General features: G+C 46.7%; 1 protein-coding gene across 1 annotated transcript in view; it reads right to left on the minus strand.

The window, feature by feature from the left end:
• LOC120031780 (cadherin EGF LAG seven-pass G-type receptor 1-like) overlaps window positions 1–23,479 on the minus strand; it is a 119,489-nt gene that overhangs the window by 57,043 nt on the left and 38,967 nt on the right. The window contains exons 3-7 of the mRNA XM_038977600.1: window positions 10,532–10,700; window positions 10,129–10,309; window positions 9,522–9,810; window positions 7,627–7,849; window positions 3,698–3,813 (exon numbers count right to left, since the gene is read on the minus strand). Of these exons, the coding sequence (XP_038833528.1) occupies window positions 3,698–3,813; window positions 7,627–7,849; window positions 9,522–9,810; window positions 10,129–10,309; window positions 10,532–10,700 (978 nt within the window). The remainder of the gene's footprint in view (window positions 1–3,697; window positions 3,814–7,626; window positions 7,850–9,521; window positions 9,811–10,128; window positions 10,310–10,531; window positions 10,701–23,479) is intronic.

The following is a 23,479-nucleotide window of genomic DNA, read 5'->3' on the forward strand; positions in this document are numbered from 1 at the left end:
TAGCATTGCCTTTAAATTGTTTAACTTGGGTAAAACGTTTCAAGTAGCCTTCCACAAGCTTCCCACAATAAGTTGTGTGAATTTTGTTCCATTCCTCCTGACAGAGCTGGTGTAACTGAGTCAGGTTTGTAGGCCTCCTTGCTCGCACACGCTTTTTCAGTTCTGCCCACAAATGTTCTATAGGATTGCGGTCAGGGCTTTATGATGGCCACTCCAATACCTTGACTTTGTTGTCCTTAAGCCATTTTGACACAACTTTGGAAGTATGCTTGGGGTCATTGTCCATTTGGAAGACCCATTAGCGACCAAGCTTTAACTTCCTGACTGATGTCTTGAGATGCTTCAATATATCCACATAATTTTCCATCCTCATGATGACATCTATTTTGTGAAGTGCACCAGTCCCTCCTGCAGCAAAGCATCCCCAAAACATGATGCTGCCACCTCTGTGCTTCACGGTTGGGATGTGGTTCTTTGGCTTGCAAGCCTCCCCCGTTTTCCTCCAAACATAACGATGGTCATTATGGCCAAACAGTTCTATTTATGTTTCATCAGACCAGAGGACATTTCTCCAAAAAGTACAATCTTGTCCCCATGTGCAGTTGCAAACCGTTGTCTGGCTTTTTTATGGTGGTTTTGGAGCAGTGGCTTCTTCCTTGCTGAGCGGCCTTTCAGGTTATGTCGATACAAAACTCGATTTGACTGTGGATATTGATACTTTTGTACCTGTTTCCTCAAGCATCGTCACAAGGTCCTTTGCTGTTGTTCTGGGCTTGATTTGCTCTTTTTGCACCAAAGTACGTTCATCTCTAGGAGACAGAACGTGTCTCCTTCCTGACCGGTATGACGACTGCCTGGTCCCATGGTGTTTAAACTTGCATACTACAGATGAACGTGGTACCTTCCGGCATTTGGAAATTCCTCCCAAGGATGAACCAGACTTGTGGAGGTCTACAATTTTCTTCTGAGCTCTTGGCTGATTTCTTTGGATTTTCCCATGATGTCAAGCAAAGAGGCACTGAGTTTGAAGGTAGGCCTTGAAATACATCCACAGGTACACCTCCAATTGACTCAAATTATGTCAATTAGCCTATCAGAAGTTTCTAAAGCCTTGACAACATTTTCTGGAATTTTCCAAGCTGTTTAAAGGCATAGTCAACTTAGTGTATGTAAACTTCTGACCCACTGGAATTGTGATACAGTGAATTATAAGTGAAATAATCTGTCTGTAAACAACTGTTGGAAAAATGACTTGTGTCATGCACAAAGTTTTCCTATTTTGTTGCCTTACAACCTGGAATTAAAATAGATTTTTAGGGAGTTTGTATCATTTCATTTACACAACATGCCTACCACTTTGAAGATGCAAAATATGTTTTCTTGTGAAACAAACAAGAAATAACACAAATAAACAGAAAACTTGAGCGTGCATTACTATTCCCCCCCCCCCCCCCCCCCCCCCCCCCCAAAGTCAGTACTTTGTAGATCCACCTTTTGCAGCAATTACAGCTGCAAGTCTCGTGGGGTATGTCTCTATAAGCTTGGCACATCTAGCCACTGGGATTTTTGCCCATTCTTCAAGGCAAAACTGCTCCAGCTCCTTCAAGTTGGATGGGTTCCGCTGGTGTACAGCAATCTTTAAGTCATACCACAGATTTCCAATTGGATTGAGGTCTGTGCTTTGACTAGGCCATTCCAAGACGTTTAAATGTTTCCCCTTAAACCACTAGTGTTGCTTTAGCAGTATAATTAGGGTCATTGTCTTGCTGAAAGGTGAATCTCCGTCCCAGTCTCAAATCTCTGGAAGACTGAAACAGGTTTCCCTCAAAAGATTTCCCTGTATTTAGCACCATCCATCATTCCTTCAATTCTGACCAGTTTCCCAGTCCCTGCCAATGAAAAACATCCCCACAGCATGATGCTACCACCACCATGCTTCACTGTGGGGATAGTGTTCTCGGGGTGATGAGAGGTGGTGTTTGTGCCAGACATAGCGTTTTCCTTGATGGCCAAAAAGCTAAATTATAGTCTAATCTGACTAGAGTAGCTTCGTTCATATGTTTGAGGATTCTCCCACATGCCTTTTGGCGAACACCAAACGTGTTTGCTTATTTTTATCTTTAAGCAATTGTTTTTTTTCTGGTCACTCTTCCGTAAAGCCAAGCTCTGTGGAGCGTACGGCTTAAAGTGGTCCTTTGGACAGATACTTTTCAGCTCCTACAGAGTTATCTTTTATTTTTTTTCACCTTTATTTAACCAGGTAGGCTAGTTGAGAACAAGTTCTCATTTACAACTGCGACCTGGCCAAGATAAAGCATAGCAGTGTGAACAGACAACAACACAGAGTTACACATGGAGTAAACAATAAACAAGTCAATAACACAGTAGGAAAAAACAAAATGAGTCTATATACATTGTGTGCAAAAGGCATGAGGTAGGCAATAAATAGGCCATAGGAGCGAATAATTACAATTAATCAGATTAACACTGGAGTGATAAGTCATCAGATGATCATGAGCAAGTAGAGATACTGGTGTGCAAAAGAGCAGAAAAGTAAATAAATAAAAACAGTAAGCGGATGAGGTAGGTAAATTGGGTGGGCTGTTTACAGATGGACTATGTACAGCTGCAGCGATCGGTTAGCTGCTCAGATAGCAACTTTGGTCTCTTTGCTGCCTCTCTGAATAATCCCCTCCTTGCCTGGTCCGTGAGTTTTGGTGGGCGGCCCTCTCTTGGCAGGTTTGCTGTGGTGCCATATTCTTTCCATTTTTTAATAATGGATTTAATGATGTACGGTGGGATGTTCAAAGTTTCGTATATTTTTTTTTTTATAATCCAACCCTGATCTGTACTTCTCCAGAACTTTGTCAGTGGTGACCTGTTTGGAGAGCTCCTTGATCTTCATGGTGCTGCTTGCTTGGTGGTTCCCATTGCTTAGTGGTGTTGCAGACTCTGGGGCCTTTTGGAACAGGTGTGTATATACTGAGATCATGTGACACTTAGATTGCACACAGGTGGACTTTATTTAACTAATTATGTGACTTCTGAAGGTAATTGGTTGCACCAGATCTTATTTAGGGGCTTCATAGCAAAGGGGGTGAATACATTTGCACGCATCACTTTTTCGTTTTTAACTTTTTCGAATTTTTTTAATACGTTATTTTTTTCATTTCACTTCACCAATTTGGACTATTTTGTGTTTGTCCATTACATGAAATCCAAATAAAAATATATTTAAATTACAGGTTGTAATGCAACAAAATAGGAAAAAGGCCAAGGGGATGAATACTTTTGCAAGGCACTGTAGGTCTTTATGGCTCGTTAAGTGTCTATACTGTCATGAATCAGTCTGCTCAGGCTCTGTCAGGGGGAAGCAGCTGCTCTCTGACCACAGTAAAACACTCAGCCCTTTCACACAGCCAAAGCCAATGCATCTCTAGGTGTAACTGCACAGCAGCATAGCCAGACAATGGAAAGGATGAAATCCTGTAACTGTTTGTTTCACACTGGTCACAGAGTGCAGCTGATAAAAGTATTTACCAAGTGGTTTGTGAAAGCCACATTAATGATTTCCTTACAGCAGAGTTGATTAATCAAGCTATCAGCTAGTGTTGATACAAGCAACTTGTAAGTCATTTTCCAGCTCTTTGTGTGAGCACGATTATTTGCACTGTGGACACACACTGCGCCCTCTCACCTGCAGAGAAGGTGAGTTGGATCTGTTCCTCGATAATCTCCAAGGCGATAAAGTCGTGTTTCTCGTTAAATCTCCCATTGTACAGCAGCAGGGCATTCCTCTCTCTGGTGGCAAACCTGGGGACAAGATGGACACAGGGTCAACCTTCTGTTGTCAAAACCCACATTTGGTGCCAAAATGGCACCCATTCAAATCCTATATCTCAAACATAGTTAGCCAAACTTTTGTTTTGTGAACAATTATTCATTAGGTTTTTACAGTATGTGGCATAGTTAGACAAACTCTGTCACAGAGTCTGTGTATCTAACCCAAACTGCCAGATAAGATACACTATATATACAAAAGTATGTGGACACCCCTTCAAATTAGTGGATTCGGCCATTTCAGCTTCACCCGTTGCCGACAGGTGTATAAAATCAAGCACACAGCCATGTAATCTCCATAAACAAACATTGGCAGTAGATTGGCCTTAATGAAGAGATCAGTGATAGGATGCCACCTTTCCAACAAGTCAGTTTGTCAAATTTCTGCCCTGCCAAAGCTGCCCCGGTCAACTGTAAGTGGTGTTACTGTGAAGTGGAAACGTCTAGGAGCAATAATGGCTCAGCCGCGAAGTGGTAGGCCACACAATCTCACCGAACTGGACTGCCGAGTCAGCACAACAACTGTTCGTCGGGAGCTTCATGAAATGCTGTTCATGGCCGAGCAGCTGCACACAAGCCTAAGATCACCATGTGCAATGCCAAGTGTCGGCTGGAGTGGTGTAAAGCTCACAGAACGGGACCGGTGAGTGCTGAAGCACGTGCCGCGTAATAATCGACTGTCCTCGGTTGCAACACTGTTTCTGGAAGCAACTTCAGTACAAGAACCGTTTGTCGGGAGCTTCATGAAATGGGTTTCCATGGCCTCAACCCCATCGAACACCTTTGAGATGAATTGGAAGGCCTACTGCGAGCCAGGCCTAATCGCCCAACATCCGTGCCCGACCTCACAAATGACCTTGTGGCTGAATGGAAGCAAGTCCCGGCAGAAATGTCGGGACTTGCAGCAAAGGGGGGACCAAATACATATTAATGCCCATGATTTTGAAATGAGATGTCCACATACTTTGGGTCATGTAGTGTATATGAGAGGTGGGATTTGGGGTTGGAGAGGTATGTAAGGGAGGAGTGAGAAACTCCTGAGGAAGAAAATAGGAAGAGAGACTTGAAGGACAATAAGAACGTGTTCGTAAGACCAGCGGTCTAGAGTCAGGAAGGAGGAAGTAGATGTCGTGCCCTGGTGGCCCGTCTCCCTGTTAACCCGTGCCCCTGCCATTGATCCCCCTTGGTATTTTTCCTATTTTGTTGCATTACAACCTGTAATTTCAATGAATTTTTATTCGGATTTCATGTAATGGACATGAACAAAACAATCCAAAACGGTGAAGTGAAATGAAAAAATTACTTGTTTCAAAAAAGTCAAAATAATTAAAAAAACGGAAAAGTGGTGCGTTCATATGTATTCACCCCCTTTGCTATGAAGCCCCTAAATAAGATCTGCTGCAACCAATTGCCTTCAAAAGTCACATAATAAAGTCCACCTGTGTGCAATCTAAGTGTCATGTCACATGATCTCAGTATATATACACCTGTTCTGAAAGGCCCCAGAGTCTGCAATACCACTAACCAAGGCGCACCACCAAGCAAGTGGCACCATGAAGACCAAGGAGCTCTCCAAACACGTCAGGGACAAAGTTGTGAAGAAGTACAGATCAGGGTTGGGTTATAAAAAAATATCTGAAACTTTAAACATCCCACGGAGCACCATTAAATCCAGTATTAAGCAATTGAAAGATTATGGCACCACAACAAACCTGCCAAGAGAGGGCCGCCCACCAAAACTCACGGACCAGGCAAGGAGGGGATTAATCAGAGTGGCAACAAAGAAACCAAAGATAACTCTGTAGGAGCTGCAAAGCTCCACAGCAGAGATTGGAGTATCTGTCCATAGGACCACTTTAAACCGTACACTCCACAGAGCTTGGCTTTACGGAAGAGTAGCCAGAAAAAAGCAATTGCTTAAAGAAGAAAATAAGCAAACACGTTTGGTGTTCACCAAAAGGCATGTGGGAAACTCCCAAAACATATGGAAGAAGGTACTCTGGTCAGATGAGACAAAAATTGAGCTTTTTGGCCATCAAGGAAAACGCTATGTCTGGCACAAACCCAACACCTCTCATCACTCCGAGAACACTATCCCTACAGTGAAGCATGGTGGTCGCAGCATCATGCTGTGGGGATGTTTTTCATCGGCAGGGAATGGGAAACTGGTCAGAATTGAAGGAATGCTGGATGGCGCTAAATACAGGGAAATTCTTGAGGGAAAGCTGTTTCAGTCTTTCAAAGATTTGAGACTGGAACGGAGGTTCACCTTCCAGCAGAACAATGACCCTAAGCATACTGCTAAAGCAACACTTGAGTGGTTTAAGGGGAAACATTTAAATGTCTTGGAATGGCCTAGTCAAAGCCCAGACCTCAATCCAATTGAGAATCTGTAGTATGACAAAGATTGCTGTACACCAGTAGAACCCATCCAACTTGAAGGAGCTGGAACAGATTTGCCTTGAAGAATGGGCAAAAATCCCAGTGGCTAGATCTGCCAAGTTTATAGAGTCATACCCCAAGAGACTTGCAGCTGTAATTGCTGCGAAAGGTGGCTCTACAAAGTATTGACTTTAGGGGGGGATGAATAGTTTTGCACGATCAAGTTTTCAGGGTTTTTTTGTCTTATTTCTTGTCTGTTTCACAATAAAACATATTTTGCATCTTCAAAGTGGTAGGCATGTTGTGTAAATGAAATGATACAAACTCCCCAAAAATCTATTTTAATTCCAGGTTGTAATGCAACAAAATAGGAAAAATGCCAAGGGGGGTGAATACTTTCGCACGCCACTGTATGTGTGTGTGTGTGTGCCTGCATGTGTGCTATGAGGGGCACAGAGGGCACAAGAGTCAGACACCAGATGCCAGCATGGCAGTGGGAGGTGCGGAGGGGGGCAGGGGGGCAGGAAGACACAGCCGATTAAAGAAAACAGTGATAAGAGCACCTCATCACAGGACTCTTCCTGTTTTCACCCTGTTCTACCGCTTCTCACCGACACACACTCTGCTTTTCACATCAGCCCACTTTTATGATCCTCACCCCACCTAGAACTTCAAATGGAACGAGCAACAGATCTGACACACTATTGTGCAAGTGCACTAGTTTTGATCAGTGCCACATAGGGCCACCACATAGAATGTAGTTTACTACATTTATGGGCTGTTTGAGAGACAAAGAACTTGATCTGCATTCCCAGTTCTGTGTTCCTGCCTTGACTATGAAAGGTGTTATAGATCATTTTCCTCTACGGCTGTTTCAACAGATAAGAGCGTGAACACACACACACACACACACACACACACACACACACACACACACACACACACACACACACACACACACACACACACACACACACACACACACACACACACACACACACACTCGTGTTTAATGTAAGCGTTCTTTCTGTGAGCTCCGACACAATAAAGATGTCTCTACATGCCCCACTGAACTGGTATACTGAACTGAGCGAAGTTTGTGTTTGTTTGTGCAACCCTCCCTGTACCCAAATTACCGTTTACTACACACACGCAAACATGCACAGCAGACATGTCGCTCTGTTAACACATGATCAACGGAAACAGGATGCACCTGAGCTCAATTTCGAGTCTCATTTATTTATTGTGTGTAAATTGCTGAGGTTTGTTATTTATGGAATCCATTTTAGAATAAGGCTGTAATGTAGCAAAATGTGGAAAAAGTCAAGGGGTCTGAACACTTTCCAAAGGCACTGTAGATGGGGAGAGATACAGAGAGGGAGTAGATGGTTTCCAAGTACTCACATGAATGAGACAGTGAAGTGGAACCTCTGTCGTAGTCCTCTGAAGGTGATGAAGGATTGACCAGGGAAAGACCTGGTGGTCATCTCACAGTAAGGCTTCTCGTACTCTCCCGGGGGACACTGGCACATGAACCCCCCCACCAGCAGGTCCACACATTTCCCCCCATTCTTACACACCCCCGGGACACACCGCCCCGACCGGGCGTTCACCTCACAGTGCTCACCTGGGGAGAGAGGGGAGGAGGGAGAGAGTGATATACCCACCTGGTCAGACACACAAAAAGTCAGATTCATAGACTGCATTCCCATTTCCCATTTCTGAGAGACAGAAGACACTGAACAGACGTCACTGTTTCTATATTGCTCTGCTGAATGGTTCTCATGGAGAATCTAATAATAATAATAATAATAATAACTGTCACATACACCAGATAGGTGCTGTGAAATGTGGTGTTTTACAGGGTCAGCCATTGTAGTACGGCGCCCCAGTAGGAAATAGGGTTACAGACACTAACTACTGGTCTGGACATCACCCCCACAGACACATGGCTCAGTTTCCCACTGACAGACTGTCTTGTCTATGAGACCATAGGAAACTGGCTGACTGGCTCAAGTTTGCAGGCCATCTTCGAGTCCATCAGTCTCCTTATCTAAGATGGCAGCCAACCATCGCCGTCAACTCCAGCTCCAGTGTTGTGTCAATCATCATCCCGCCAAGATCTGTCTAGGAGGGGAGGGGAACAGCCAGGTATGCGTGGGATGGAGGGGGGGCGCAGGACCCTGTCTGGACCCTGGTAATGACTCTTCTCTCTGTGGTATAATCCATTTTCCGAGGAGAATTAGGAGGATCTGTTTCCCTATAATGCGGGAATAATGTGGAAACCCAAGACGGACACAGTAGGCCCCGCTGTCATCGGCCACATAATGGCTCCTAACTAGCTGAGGTCGAACTGTGACCTTCAAAGACTAGACCCCCCATTGGAGGAGAGGAAGGGTGGAGTGTGGTATAATGAGGTAATTACAGCTGATAAGGAAGTGAAGGAGGGAAAGAGAGGAAAGGAGTGGTAGGGTTGTCATTATATTCTACCGGGCCCCATTGTAGGGACAGAGAGATGTGGTATCACTATCAGATGAAAGCTCCCGTTCAGTTGACCTCCTGGGGCTTCCGTGCGGCGCAGCGGTCTAAGGCACTGCATCTCAGTGCTACCGACCCTGGTTCGATTCCAGGCTGTATCCCAACCGGCTGTGATTGGGAGTCCCATAGGGCGGCGCACAATTGGCCCAGCGTCGTCCGGGTTAGGGTTTGGCCGGGGTATGCCGTCATTGGCATGCCGTCTTAACTGACTTGCCTAGTTAAATAAAGGTTAAATAAAATAAATAAATAAAAACCCGCAAACTCCATGAAAACGTCCTGAGTGCATCCGATAGCTCCGACCCTCGACCATCACTCAGACACAAAGACAGAGTGACAGGAGTAGGGAGTAGTGCCTACTATAGAGTGTACCTGGGGCTGCCAGCTAGACAGCATTCCAGCCTCATCTCAAACATAAATCACATTGAGACAGACCATTTAGTAAAGGGGCCATTTGTAGTGGGTTGGTGCATCCTGCTGCTGGCCAACACCAGAGTTGATCTGCAGCCAAGATGACTGCCATGAAATGCGTGCATCGCCCAAACTGGAAGCTACACTCTGATGGCTGGGGTGACTTACATACAATTTAAATCTCTTAAAGACCTAGGAAAGTATTAGCCTGGTCCCAGAACCTTTTGTGCTACGTTGCCAACTACTATGGCCATCTTCGCACCATTTGCAAGACAGCACAACAGGTCAGGGAACAGGCTAGCAAAGGATAATACAGTACACAAACAACTCCTTCACTGAGTGGAGCCACTCACCAGTGAAGTCTTCCTGACACTCGCACGTATAGCCTCCTTCTCGGCTGCGACACTTCCCGTTGTTCCTGCAGGGTCCTGAGTAGCAGAGGTCTATCTCCGTCTCGCAGTAGTCCCCGGTGAAGCCTGCAGGACAGCGGCAGCGCAGACCGTTGACGGGGTGGATGGGCCGGAACAGCACCGTGTCGGAGGAGATGAAGGGCGGGGAGCTGTCGAACTTCAGCACGGACACACACTTCATATAGTTCTCACACGGCTCCCTCAGGCAGATGTTGTCGTCGAAGGGAAGCACCTGGAACGGATACAATTTATTAGGAACGTGCTCAAATCCAGAAAATGAAACGGGCAACAGAGATCGCTGGTTTTCGGTCCTTCCCTCGAATCAGCGGCCGACTTAGATCGGGAAAACCTGAGTCGTGTTCATTACGGCACACCGTAGCGGAACTTTTCAAAACAACAACAAACATTTATTCACATAGTGCCTCCCAGTTTCTGATCATTTTCTTCAATTTGGTGCCAACTGAACATGACCCGGTTGTACAGGAGTGGCTATGGGGTAGGCAGGGGTCAATTTGGGATTCATTCAAAGAACCTGTTGTGAGTAAGTTACCTGTTGTGATGATATTAGTCGAAGCAGGGTGCGGTTCAGATAGATCTGCTCCTGCAGCTCCTCGGAGGGGAAGTACCTCCCTGGGTGACCCCCTGGCTGCAGCGCCGAGAAGGTCACGTTGAGGATGGCGCCACGGACGTCTGTGTCGTTCTGAATGTTGAACACAAAGACGGCCTGGCGGCTGGTGGAGAGTAGAGAATCTTACGATCATACGGAGCAGAAGTAGCAGCAACAGAATGCTACACGGACCTCCGTGAAGTAGAAGCTAACACTTTAATAACTTTCCCCCAAAAAAATCCCAGGTTAGACAGAAATCCCGGTTCCGAGGGTTATTATTCCCTCCTGATACTGAGAATCTTCCAACCAGGTTTTCTGGGACCATAAGAAGGAGCAGACAAATTACCTGGTGGAGAGCACGGCTGCCACACCCTCCAGGAAGAGGGACAGCAGAGGGGACAGGAAGCGCTCCTGAGACATGTTCTCCAGGCGCACTGTGATGCTGTTGGTCAACATGTCGTCTGTGATTATGGTGACCCGCAGGGTGCACAGAGCTGTGACCCGATGGACACCATCTGGGGAGGGGGGAGGAGAGCGAGAGGGAGGGGTTAAAATGGGTGAACTACAGAGCAGAGCAACAGTTAAAAGACGGATCGGAACGACTGTACATAATTGGAGCCATGAAGCTTTGTTAAGATTTGTTTAGCATTTTGTAGAATATAGAAGGGATCCTCTTCTAAGTGGATGCATTGCAGAGCAGAGTAGTAGAGTCGACCACAGTTCAACCACACTAAACACATGAAGATTGGTGTTAAACTTTGTTGAATAGTTCATGAATGAGTCCGTTTTGTTAAAACTGGCCCGATCAAAGACGTTAAATCAACTAGACAGAGTCACTGTCAGGCGTATAATCATTTGAATGAATAACCTGTCCTGTCAATGACAGCACAATGTCAGCCTTTCCCTCCCTCTTGTCCAGAAACACACTTGAATTACCTACTGTGAATATCTCAATCCTAACGGATCCTTCTCAGAGGAGACCTAGGGCGCATCCCAACTGGCACCCTATTCCCTATATAGTGTACGACTTCAAGAGCGTGAACACCAACACTTCCCGCAAACGAGAGGCGTGTGCCGCTCACAGCGATTTCCTGACAAATATTATGTTACAGTGAGACTTGGGAAGGGCTGGCTTCTAGTGTCCCCGAGTCTCTGCCGGCGTTCTCTCTCTGTGCAGAGCTCCGCAGCTGCACTTGTTTGTCATGCCACGGTTCTCCATCTACTACGGTAGATTAAATTAACTAGGTGTCAGTAGGTCTCATCGTGACTCCACCTGATTCAAAGCCACTCCTAAGTAATTAAACAACTCTGATCTCATTTCAACTTGTGGAACAACTGAAAACTGCTCAGTTCTTCTAACCCATATATCATATACACTGAGTGTACAAAATCATCATTGAATCTTGAGACAATTGGAGATATGGATTGTGTGTGTGTGCCGGTCAGAGGGTGAATGGGCAAGACAAAAGCTGAAGTGCCTTTGATCAGGGTGTGGTAGTAGACGCCAGACGCACCGGTTTGTGTCAAGAACTGCAATGCTGCTGGGTTTTTCATGCTCAATAGTTTCCCGTGTGTATCAAGAATGGTCCACCACCCAAAGGATATACAGCCAACTTGACACAACTGTGGGAAGCATTGGAGTCAACATGGACCAGCATCCCTGTGGAAAGCTTTCGACAACTTGTAGAGTCCACGAGCCCAGACGAATTGAGGCTGTTCTGCAACTCAATATTAGGAAGTTGCTCCTAACGTTTGGTATACTCCATGTAGAGCCAATAGGCCTAGGCCCATTCGTTATAACGCTGGGTTATAGGAAGAGAGCCGACACTGCTAACTCTTCACTGATCCATACAAAGTCTACAGGGCTATTTGTTCAACACCAAGCGTACAGAGAGAGTCTACAGGGCTCTAATACTGTGGTTTCGGGGATGTAGGAGGAGAGTTGCCAACAGGTGGCTGCAGCAGTTGAAATACTGTTGAAACGTCTCTGAGTGGCCGATCGGGTTGCAGGAGTCTTGTTGAGTCAATGTGTATGCATGCGTGAGACAGCTGAGCGGCAGGTGCCTTGTCAGTCACTCTCCCCCAAATTAGGTCATTTCTCAGGACCCCTACACCCCCCCCCCCCCCCCCCCCCCCCCCTCCTTCCCATCTCCTCTCCCTCCCCCGTCAGTGCCTCTGTTCATCAGACTGCCTCACACTGTTTATCAGACTGGGTGCTGATACCGTCGTCTCCTCACAGCCTCCACCTCCTCCTCCTCTCCCTCTTCACTGAAGTGTTGCCCAGTGTGTCATCATTATCAGACAAAGAAGAGCAAGACGACCCATGTTTTCCACTCTGTTACACCCACAGTCACCACATACTTCTAGAGAAGAACACACAAAAGACCCCCCCCCCCCCCATGTGGTCATACACACACACCCAAACTCTCACACACACACATGGTCCTTTAGTTCACCGTACAGAGACGGTGCTCTACTAACACAGAGAGTATCTCTTACACTAGACATCCGTCACAGAGTAGTCTACCCAAGTTGTCTACTCCCCACCAGCCCCCTCTGCCTGTCTGTCCAGAGCAACACAGTCAGTACACATGGTGGTCCAGAAGCTAACTGAAACACAAACACATATGCAAGCAGGGATGGTCGGACAAACGCACACACACACACACACACACACACACACACACACCACACACACACACACACACACACACACACACACACACACACACACACACACCACACACACCCAATACAGGAGGCAGGTGTAAGAGGTTCCAGTCACCTGTTCAGTGTTAACATTAAGCAGCAATGCAGTAGGTCCCGACAGTAGCTGTTGGCACTCAGCTTAAGACAACAGTGGCACTCTAAACCCTTTGCTGTTGAGAGCGCAGCTCAAACCATCCTGACTGTGGGCTGAATGATGTGCTTGACAAATGTTTCATCACCTATTCGCAGGGTACTCAAAAAGGCAAATCTAAGCTATTCACTCACTGAGTAAACTAACCGGGAAAAGGCCTACTTTATTGGCCATGAAGTACAAGCACACAGTCCTGACTCTCTAAGTTACTTAACTACATAGATCCACTGAATGTTCCCCACACACAATGCTGAGGGAATGAGGGTTGACAACAGCCCATTAACAGGGGAGAACAAGGTTAAATACAGGGAGAGTTTTCCAGGAGTGACATATTTTTCCTGTCCCGTGGCATCCCAAGAGAAATGCTATTTATATCCCCCCCCCCCCCCCCCCCCAGCTGTTCTATTCGGGGTCAATGAGAGGGCAACACACATACACACAGGGTGTCCCTGGGCAGATCGCTGCCAGTCATCCCAGGGCGTGTCACATTCAGACACCATGGAAACAGGAGTTCTCCGAGGGTAAATAGCACTGCAGAGGCACATGGGAGATGACAGGACCCATCCCATAGTGATATAAAACACCACACGCGACATTACAAAGATGCCGTTTACAAGTATATCTGAGTGAGTGAAATACCCTGATGAAGGTCTACTGAGTCCGAGACGTTGGTGAAATAAGATCCACTACATTGGTTGGAAGCATCAAGATCAACAGTGGGCTGCAGTTGTCTTTAATACTCAGTGTGTGTTACAACTACGATATGCCAAGCATTTATGAACTAGTAATAACCATTAAGACGATATGAGACCGAGAGAGTCGTGCTAAAGTAAATAAACAAGTATATTATCCAAACAATAAAACTCACAGCGAGTCACTCATTGTTTTATTAGTCATCTCAGCCATGAGTCCAGGCAGTATACTGCCGAGCTGTAACAGTGAATGAATCATATATGTGATGATTGAATTGTGTTTATTGAATGAATAAAAATGAAGTCAACCGCAATCTGTTTTCCATAGACACAGTCAGCAACAACTCCCCAGATCTTAACCATAAGTGGGAGAAACTCAAAACTCACCTTAGTGCATCTTGTTTAGGAGGCAGGAAGTGTTAACAGACTGTGAGACAGTAATAAGCATGACCCCAGCCAGTCTCTGTAGTTTATAGGCCAAGCCATCTATTTTATTTTTTATTTAACTCGGCAAGTCGGTTAAGAACAAATTCTTATTTAAAATTGTGCGCCGCCCTATGGGACTCCCAATCACGGCCGGATGTGATGCAGCCTGGATTCGAACCAGTGTCTGTAGTGACGCCTCTTGCACTGAGATGCAGTGCCTTAGACCGCTGCGCCACTCGGGATGGAGCTGGACACTGGGACATTCCACCAAGGTCCCCAGCTGTCACAGTGAGTGACAACAACACCCTCGTCTATATCCCTCACTGCCCCACCCACCCATTCTGCAGATCGATGACATTGCTGTCACTATCTGTCTGGTCTGTGACTGACAGAGTGTGGCCATCATGATGGAGGGTAAAATCATTTTTCAACTCACAATTTAGGAAGCATGTTTAAACATTCGTAATGAATTGAAAAATCCTCATAGAAACAACAGGTGATTTTCAATTCAATAGAATTGAAAATAGCAACCCTGGTGACCACCCACTCTATCCAACAACAACAGCAGTGTTTTAACAGATAACGGAAGAAGCAGAGGGTGGTAAAACAAACGCCAGACGTCTCGTCTGTACGACAGTCGACAGGTTCTCCTCGCAAACCTGTCAACCCCACCCGTGTGAGACAGAGGGGGGATTCAGACCCCCCCCTACAGCAGGAAGAGAGTGGTACGTTCCGCTCCTAAATCACTATGACGGGGAAAGAAGGAAAAGAACAACCCCTGCATTCCACACAAAGACCAATCCTTCCCTGCATTGGTTTGTCTGCAGTGGAAATGTGATTATTTAAATCATTTTGACATTTACCACAGTTAAGTAGGATGGTAATACGAGGAATAGTGTTTCATCCTTGAAGAAAGCCAACAATTATAACAGACATACTAGACGGCAAGTCCTTGTAGTGTTTTTTATGTTATTTTACTGGCAACCATCTTTTATTGCGCAATAACATTTTAAAAGGTACAGCGACCAATGAAAACCAGGGAAAACTGAGCCCTATTTAGCAGGTGCTGAGAAAACACCACAAAGCGACCAACCGACCCCTTTCTCTCTCCGAACACTCAAATATTTGAATCACAACAATGACTCCAAACCGACTGTGCCTCGACCAATAGGTGTCTCGAGAGACATCAGCTCCCCCCCCTTCCCTGTGACACACCTAACCGCCCCTGGCCTATCAGGTACAGAGCAAACCAACAGGTTGTTTGACTGTAGATTCAATCCCACACATTCCCTCACAGGTCGGCTTTCTCAACAATCTGCCCAAGAGCGCGTAATCTCTCCCTCTCTCACGCAGACACGCACACTAACCATTGGGTTCAGGAGAAGAGTTTCTCTCACACAGTGTGAGCAAACAGACAGACTGGGACGTAGGATCACATATCAGCAGCCCACAAGACGTGCTGCCAGACATCGTGCTGTCTGTGTGATAGTAAGAAGAACAGGGGAATTCACCCCATCTCTCGCCATCTCTACCGTAATGACCATTACAGTATGTCCTACAGACTGACAGAACGACAATCATACTAGAATCTACCCATCTATTACTCAGGAATTCAATATGCATGACACGAGATGATAGGCTAGGGAAATGAATAGATTAAATGAGGAAGTGGAGGAAAGGGTCTTGGTGGTTGCCAAGCGGATGGATATTATGCACGGAGAGGAAAGGAGAGCAGGGAAACAATGAAACTGTAGCTGAAAGAGATAATCACTGCAGATGATTGGGAACGACTGGGACCTCCCTGAGAAAGACAGCTGGGCATCTGTCTCTCCCTACACACATCAATCACGTCTCCCACACAACTGCCACAAGCATCAATCAGGGAAGGACAGGAGATACTGACACCACGGCATATCATTGTAATGCCATTATCAACTGTCACCACTAGAGCTCTAACCTCTCTGTCGACAGACATATCATTGTAATGCCATTATCAACTGTCACCACTAGAGCTCTAACCTCTCTGTCGACAGACATATCATTGTAATGCCATTATCAACTGTCACCACTAGAGCTCTAACCTCTCTGTCGACAGACATATCATTGTAATGCCATTACCAACTGTCACCACTAGAGCTCTAACCTCTCTGTCGACAGACAACTAGGATGTGACTTTATCATGATGATAGCGCGTTCGTGTTTCAATATAGGCCACGTCAGGCATAGATAGTCGGAACCTTGGCCGTGAGTCTGACCTGTGTTCCTTTAAATGAAACCGTGTATCCGGGATCAATGGTTAACTGTACAGGAATGTGTAGAGTGACTGGGTTCACTGAGAAACCCTGGCAGGTTTACAGACCCCAGACCTGAAGTTAGACAACTAGGAAAAATCTGCAGCTCATCTATCAGTTTTTGGACTATGGGGCTGCATCCCAAATGGCACGCCTGTCCCTATATATTGCACAACATAGGGAATAGGGTGCCATTTGGGACACCGCCTATATGTTTCCCATCCACACTGCTGCTCTCGTTCATATTCCCCTTCACCAGGAATGAATTGTGCAAAGTCAGCAGAGAGTTGTCAGTGTCAACTGTAATTCGTCCACTGGCAGTCCATTCAGGTGAAGGAAGAGATTGTCCGCTACATATCCTAGCTCGTCCCGTCCTCCTTCCTTCTCGTTCTCCTTCTCTCACTGGCTCTCCCTCCCTCTCTTCGCCCATCACTATCGCGCCCTACCTTCATCGGTCTCTGTCCGTCTGTATCTGTGTCTCATCCCTGTCTGTCCAGCAGGCCCGGTGGACTCTACACCCAGAACCCTTTATCTAACAGGATTAGTGTTTACGTACGTCTGGCTGCAGCTTTGATCTGCTCTGGCCTGGAGACAGACACACGGACTGCGCCTCAAATGGCACCCTTTACCCTTTATAGTGCAATCCTGTTGACCAGGGCCCATAGGGATCTAGTCAAAGGTAGTGCACTATATAGGGAATAGGGTGCCACTTGGAATGCAACCATGGACATACCTGAGAATAAACATGTCTGGGGAGATCAGAGGGGCTTTCACTGAGTGCTTCCAGACACACTGACAGTAATAGAGTAGAGGAGATGAATGGAGAGGAGAGGAGAGGAGAGGAGGGGAGCTTCTGGCCACTACTCCTCTTCTGAGGCTGCCAGGGGTAGTGTCCAAAAGCATACCCTGCCATATTCTGTGTCTATCCACAACTCTGCGGCCCTGGCTGTTTTGGTAGCGCTGGTGATGATGTCACAGAGGTGTCCTCCTATCCCACGAGACTGGCGAAATTCACTTTGTGTCATAACTCAGACACACGTACACAAAAACACACACAGCTGTCCCAGCAAAATCCCACTCGACACCTGCATCTTTCCCTCGTCTTCCTCCTCTTCCTCTCCTACACTAAAACCCCAAAGTCAAGTGTGAGCTAACAGGGATTATTGCGCTCTCACTTAGCCAGTCAGTCACGCAAACGTGGTTGTGAGGAGAGGAGAGCGGCAAGCAGGTAGAGACACAAAAGACTCCTTTCACCGTGGGATGAGAGGAGGGGGGCTAACAGGGAATAACATCCCTTCGACAGCACGGGAACAGGTGGGATTACAACACAGGAACAAACATCTATTTATCCTTACTACAGGAATAGGGAATCGTTCATGAAATACAACCATGACACCCTATTCCAAATCAAATCCAATCAAATGTTATTTGTCACATGCTTTGTAAACAACAGGTGTAGACCAACCGTGTAATGCTTACTTACGGGCCCTTCCCAACAATGCAGAGAGAAAGAAAATAGAGAAATAATAGAAAAGTAAAACGCGTGACAATAAGTAACGATAACTTGGCTATATAGACAGGGTACCAGTACTGAGTCCATGTGCAGGGGTACGAGGTAATAACTTGGCTATATAGACAGGGTACCAGTACTGAGTCGATGTGCAGGAGTACGAGGTAATAACTTGGCTATATAGACAGGGTACCAGTACTGAGTCGATGTGCAGGGGTGCGAGGTAATAACTTGTCTATATAGACAGGGTACCAGTACTGAGTCCATGTGCAGGGGTACGAGGTAATAACTTGTCTATATAGACAGGGTACCAGTACTGAGTCCATGTGCAGGGGTACGAGGTAATAACTTGGCTATATAGACAGGGTACCAGTACTGAGTCGATGTGCAGGAGTACGAGGTAATAACTTGGCTATATAGACAGGGTACCAGTACTGAGTCGATGTGCAGGGGTACGAGGTAATAACTTGGCTATATAGACAGGGTACCAGTACTGAGTCCATGTGCAGGGGTACGAGGTAATAACTTGGCTATATAGACAGGGTACCAGTACTGAGTCGATGTGCAGGGGTACGAGGTAATAACTTGGCTATATAGACAGGGTACCAGTACTGAGTCCATGTGCAGGGGTACGAGGTAATAACTTGGCTATATAGACAGGGTACCAGTACTGAGTCCATGTGCAGGGGTACGAGGTAATAACTTGGCTATATAGACAGGGTACCAGTACTGAGTCCATGTGCAGGGGTACGAGGTAATAACTTGGCTATATAGACAGGGTACCAGTACTGAGTCGATGTGCAGGGGTACGAGGTAATAACTTGGCTATATAGACAGGGTACCAGTACTGAGTCCATGTGCAGGGGTACGAGGTAATAACTTGGATATATAGACAGGGTACCAGTACTGAGTCGATGTGCAGGGGTACGAGGTAATAACTTGGCTATATAGACAGGGTACCAGTACTGAGTCCATGTGCAGGGGTACGAGGTAATAACTTGGCTATATAGACAGGGTACCAGTACTGAGTCCATGTGCAGGGGTACGAGGTAATAACTTGGCTATATAGACAGGGTACCAGTACTGAGTCCATGTGCAGGGGTACGAGGTAATAACTTGGCTATATAGACAGGGTACCAGTACTGAGTCGATGTGCAGGGGTACGAGGTAATAACTTGGCTATATAGACAGGGTACCAGTACAGAGTCGATGTGCAGGGGTACGAGGTAATAACTTGGCTATATAGACCGGGTACCAGTACTGAGTCGATGTGCAGGGGTACGAGGTAATAACTTGGCTATATAGACAGGGTACCAGTACAGAGTCGATGTGCAGGGGTACGAGGTAATAACTTGGCTATATAGACAGGGTACCAGTACTGAGTCCATGTGCAGGGGTACGAGGTAATAACTTGGCTATATAGACAGGGTACCAGTACAGAGTCGATGTGCAGGGGTACGAGGTAATAACTTGGCTATATAGACAGGGTACCAGTACTGAGTCGATGTGCAGGGGTACGAGGTAATAACTTGGCTATATAGACAGGGTACCAGTACAGAGTCGATGTGCAGGGGTACGAGGTAATAACTTGGCTATATAGACAGGGTACCAGTACAGAGTCGATGTGCAGGGGTACGAGGTAATAACTTGGCTATATAGACAGGGTACCAGTACTGAGTCCATGTGCAGGGGTACGAGGTAATAACTTGGCTATATAGACAGGGTACCAGTACTGAGTCCATGTGCAGGGGTACGAGGTAATAACTTGGCTATATAGACAGGGTACCAGTACTGAGTCCATGTGCAGGGGTACGAGGTAATAACTTGGCTATATAGACAGGGTACCAGTACTGAGTCCATGTGCAGGGGTACGAGGTAATAACTTGGCTATATAGACAGGGTACCAGTACAGAGTCGATGTGCAGGGGTACGAGGTAATAACTTGGCTATATAGACAGGGTACCAGTACTGAGTCGATGTGCAGGGGTACGAGGTAATAACTTGGCTATATAGACAGGGTACCAGTACTGAGTCGATGTGCAGGGGTACGAGGTAATTGAGATAGATATGTACATAACTTCAGTGCCTTCAGAAAGTATTCACACCCTTTGACTTTTTCCAGATTTAGTTGTGTTACAAAGTGGGAATAAAATGGATTTAATTGTCATTTTTTTGTCAACGATCTACACACAATAATCTTTAATGTCAGAGTGGTAGAAAAGTGCAAATATTTTAAAAATGTTATGGAAAATAAAACACTAATATATTTTGATTTGAGTATTCAAATAGAGTCAATAGATGTTAGAATCACCTTTGTCAGTGATTACAGCTGTTTTGGGGTACGTCTCTAAAAGCTTTTCACACATGGATTGTACAATATTTGCCCATTATTCTTTTTAAAATTCTTTATGCTCTGTCAAGTTGGTTGATCATTGCTAGACAGCCATTGTCAAGTCTTGTCAAAGATATTCAAGCTGATTGGAACATTCAACTCAGGAACATTCAATGTCGTCTTGGTAAGCAACTCCAGTGTAACTTCGGCCTCGTGTTTTAGGTTATTGTCTTGCTGAAAGGTGAATTTATGTCCTAGTGTCTGTTGGAAAGCAGACAATCAGATTTTCCTCTAGGATTTTGCCTGTACTTAGCTCTATTACATTTCTTTTTATCCTAAAAACCTCCCTACTGTCACGTCCTGACCATAGTGCTTATGTGTTTTGCTTGTTTTAGTGTTGGTCAGGACGTGAGCTGGGTGGGCATTCTATGTTGTGTGTCTAGTTTGTCTGTTTCTGTGTTCAGCCTAATATGGTTCTCAATCAGAGGCAGCTGTCAATCGTTGTCCCTGATTGAAAATCATATATAGGTGGCTTGTTTAGTGTTGGGATTTTGTGGGTGGTTGTTTCCTGTGTCAGTGTTTGTGCCACACGGGACTGTGACGGTTAGTACGTTTGTTGTTTTGTATTTTGCCTAGTTTTCTTGTTATTAAATCATGGAAACTTACCACGCTGTACATTGGAGGACGACTTAGACTGCCGTTACAGAACCACCCACCTAACTTGGACCAAGCAGCGTGGCTACGGGCAGCGACAGCAGGAGCAGAGAAAGGAGGAATGGACATGGGAAGATGTTTTGGACGGCAAGGGTTGCTACAAATGGGAGGAGATCCTGGCTGGAAAGGATCGCCTCCCATGGGAACAGCTGGAGGCAGCTAGGAGAGCAGAGGCAACCGGAGAGAGGAACCGGCGTTATGAAGGTGCCCGGCTAGCACGGAAATCCTGCTCCCCGCACTAGCCTTGAGGTGCGTGTCTCCAGTCCGGTACCACCAGTTCCGGCACCACGCACCAGGCCTACTGTGTGCCTCAGCAGGTCAGAGTCGGTCGTCTGCCCAGCGCAGTCTGAGCTGCTTGCCTGCCCAGCGCCGTCTGAGCCGCCTGCCTGCCCAGCGCCGTCTGAGCCATCCGTCTGCCCAGCGCCGTCTGAGCCATCCGTCTGCCCAGCGCCGTCTGAGCCATCCGTCTGCCCAGCGCCGTCTGAGCCATCCGTCTGCCCAGCGCCATCTGAGCCGCCCGTCTGTCCCGAGCCGTCAGAGCCGCCCGTCTGTCCCGAGCCGACAGAGCCGCCCGTCAGTCAGGAGCCGCTAGAGCCGTCAGTCAGTCAGGAGTCGCCAGAGCCGTCAGTCAGTCAGGAGCTGCCAGAGCCGCCAGCCAGTCAGGAGCCGCCAGAGCCGCCAGCCAGTCAGGAGCCGCCAGAGCCGCCAGCCAGTCATGAGCTGCCCTCCAGTCATGAGCTGCCCTCCAGTCATGAGCTGCCCTCCAGTCATGAGCTGCCCTCCAGTCCGGAGCTGCCACTCAGTCCGGAGCTGCCACTCAGTCCGGAGCTGCCATTAGTCCGGAGCTGCCATTAGTCCGGAGCTGCCCTTCAGTCCGGAGCTGCCTCTCAGTCCGGAGCTGCCTCTCAGTCCGGAGCTGCCCTTCAGTCCGGAGCTGCCCCTCTGTCCTGAGCTACCTCTCTGTCCTGAGCTACCTCTCTGTCCTGAGCTACCTCTCTGTCCTGAGCTACCTCTCTGTCCTGAGCTACCTCTCTGTCCTGAGCTACCTCTCTGTCCTGAGCTACCTCTCTGTCCTGAGCTACCTCTCTGTCCTGAGCTGTCTCCTAAATCTAGGGGGGACCTTTGTGAAGGTTCCTAGACCAGGGTCGGGGGCGAGGGTCGCCACTCAAAGGACGCTAAGGAGGGGGACAAAGACAATGGTGGAGTGGTGTCCTCGTCCTGCGCCGGAGCCGCCACCGCGGACAGATGCCCACCCAGACCCTCCCCTTGAGTTTTAGGGGTGCGTTCGGAGTCCGCACCTCAGGAGGGGGGTACTGTCACGTCCTGACCATAGTGCTTATGTGTTTTGCTTGTTTTAGTGTTGGTCAGGACGTGAGCTGGGTGGGCATTCTATGTTGTGTGTCTAGTTTGTCTGTTTCTGTGTTCAGCCTAATATGGTTCTCAATCAGAGGCAGCTGTCAATCGTTGTCCCTGATTGAGAATCATATATAGGTGGCTTGTTTAGTGTTGGGATTTTGTGGGTGGTTGTTTCCTGTGTCAGTGTTTGTGCCACACGGGACTGTGACGGTTAGTACGTTTGTTGTTTTGTATTTTGTCTAGTTTTCTTGTTATTAAATCGTGGAAACTTACCACGCTGTACATTGGTCCTCCGATCCTTCTCGCCTCTCCTCGTCTGAGGAGGAGGACGACTTAGACTGCCGTTACACCTACGCTTTGCTGATGACAAACATACTCATAACTTGACGCAGTCACCACCATGCTTGAAAATATGAAGAGTGGTACTCAGTGATGTGTTGTGTTTGCCCCAAACATAACACTTTGTATTCAGTACAAAAACATTATTTATTTGCTACACTTTTTACAGTATTACTTTAGTGCCTTATTGCAAATAGGTTACATGTTTTGGAATACTTTTCTTCTGTACATGCTTCCTTATTTCACTCTGTCATGCAGGTTAAGTATTGTGGAGTAACTACAATGTTGTTCATCCATCCTAAGTTTTCTCCTACCACAGCCAGTCAATTCTGTAACTGCTTTAAAGTCCCCTTTGGCCTCATGGTGAAATCCCTGAGCGGTTTCCTTCCTCTCCAGCAACTTGTTTCGGAAGGATGTCTGTATCTTTGTAGTGACTGGGTGTATTGACACACCATCCAAAGTGAAATTGATAACACTATTGATAACCATCTACCAATAGGTGCCCTTCTTTGCGAGCCATTGGAAAACCTCCCTGGATTTTGTGGTAGAATCTGTGCTTGAAATTCACTACTCAACTGAGGGACCTTACAGATGTATGTGTGGGGTACAGAGATGGAGTAGTCAATGAAAAACCATATTAACCACTATTACTGCACACAGAGTGCATCCATACAACTTACTATATGACTTTCCTCATGAACTTACTTAGGCTCGCCATAACAAAGGGGTTGAATACTTATTGACTCAAGACATTTCAGCTTTTACTTTATTATT

The sequence above is a fragment of the Salvelinus namaycush genome, chromosome 38 (assembly GCF_016432855.1).
Source record: "Salvelinus namaycush isolate Seneca chromosome 38, SaNama_1.0, whole genome shotgun sequence".
NCBI lineage: Eukaryota > Metazoa > Chordata > Actinopteri > Salmoniformes > Salmonidae > Salvelinus > Salvelinus namaycush.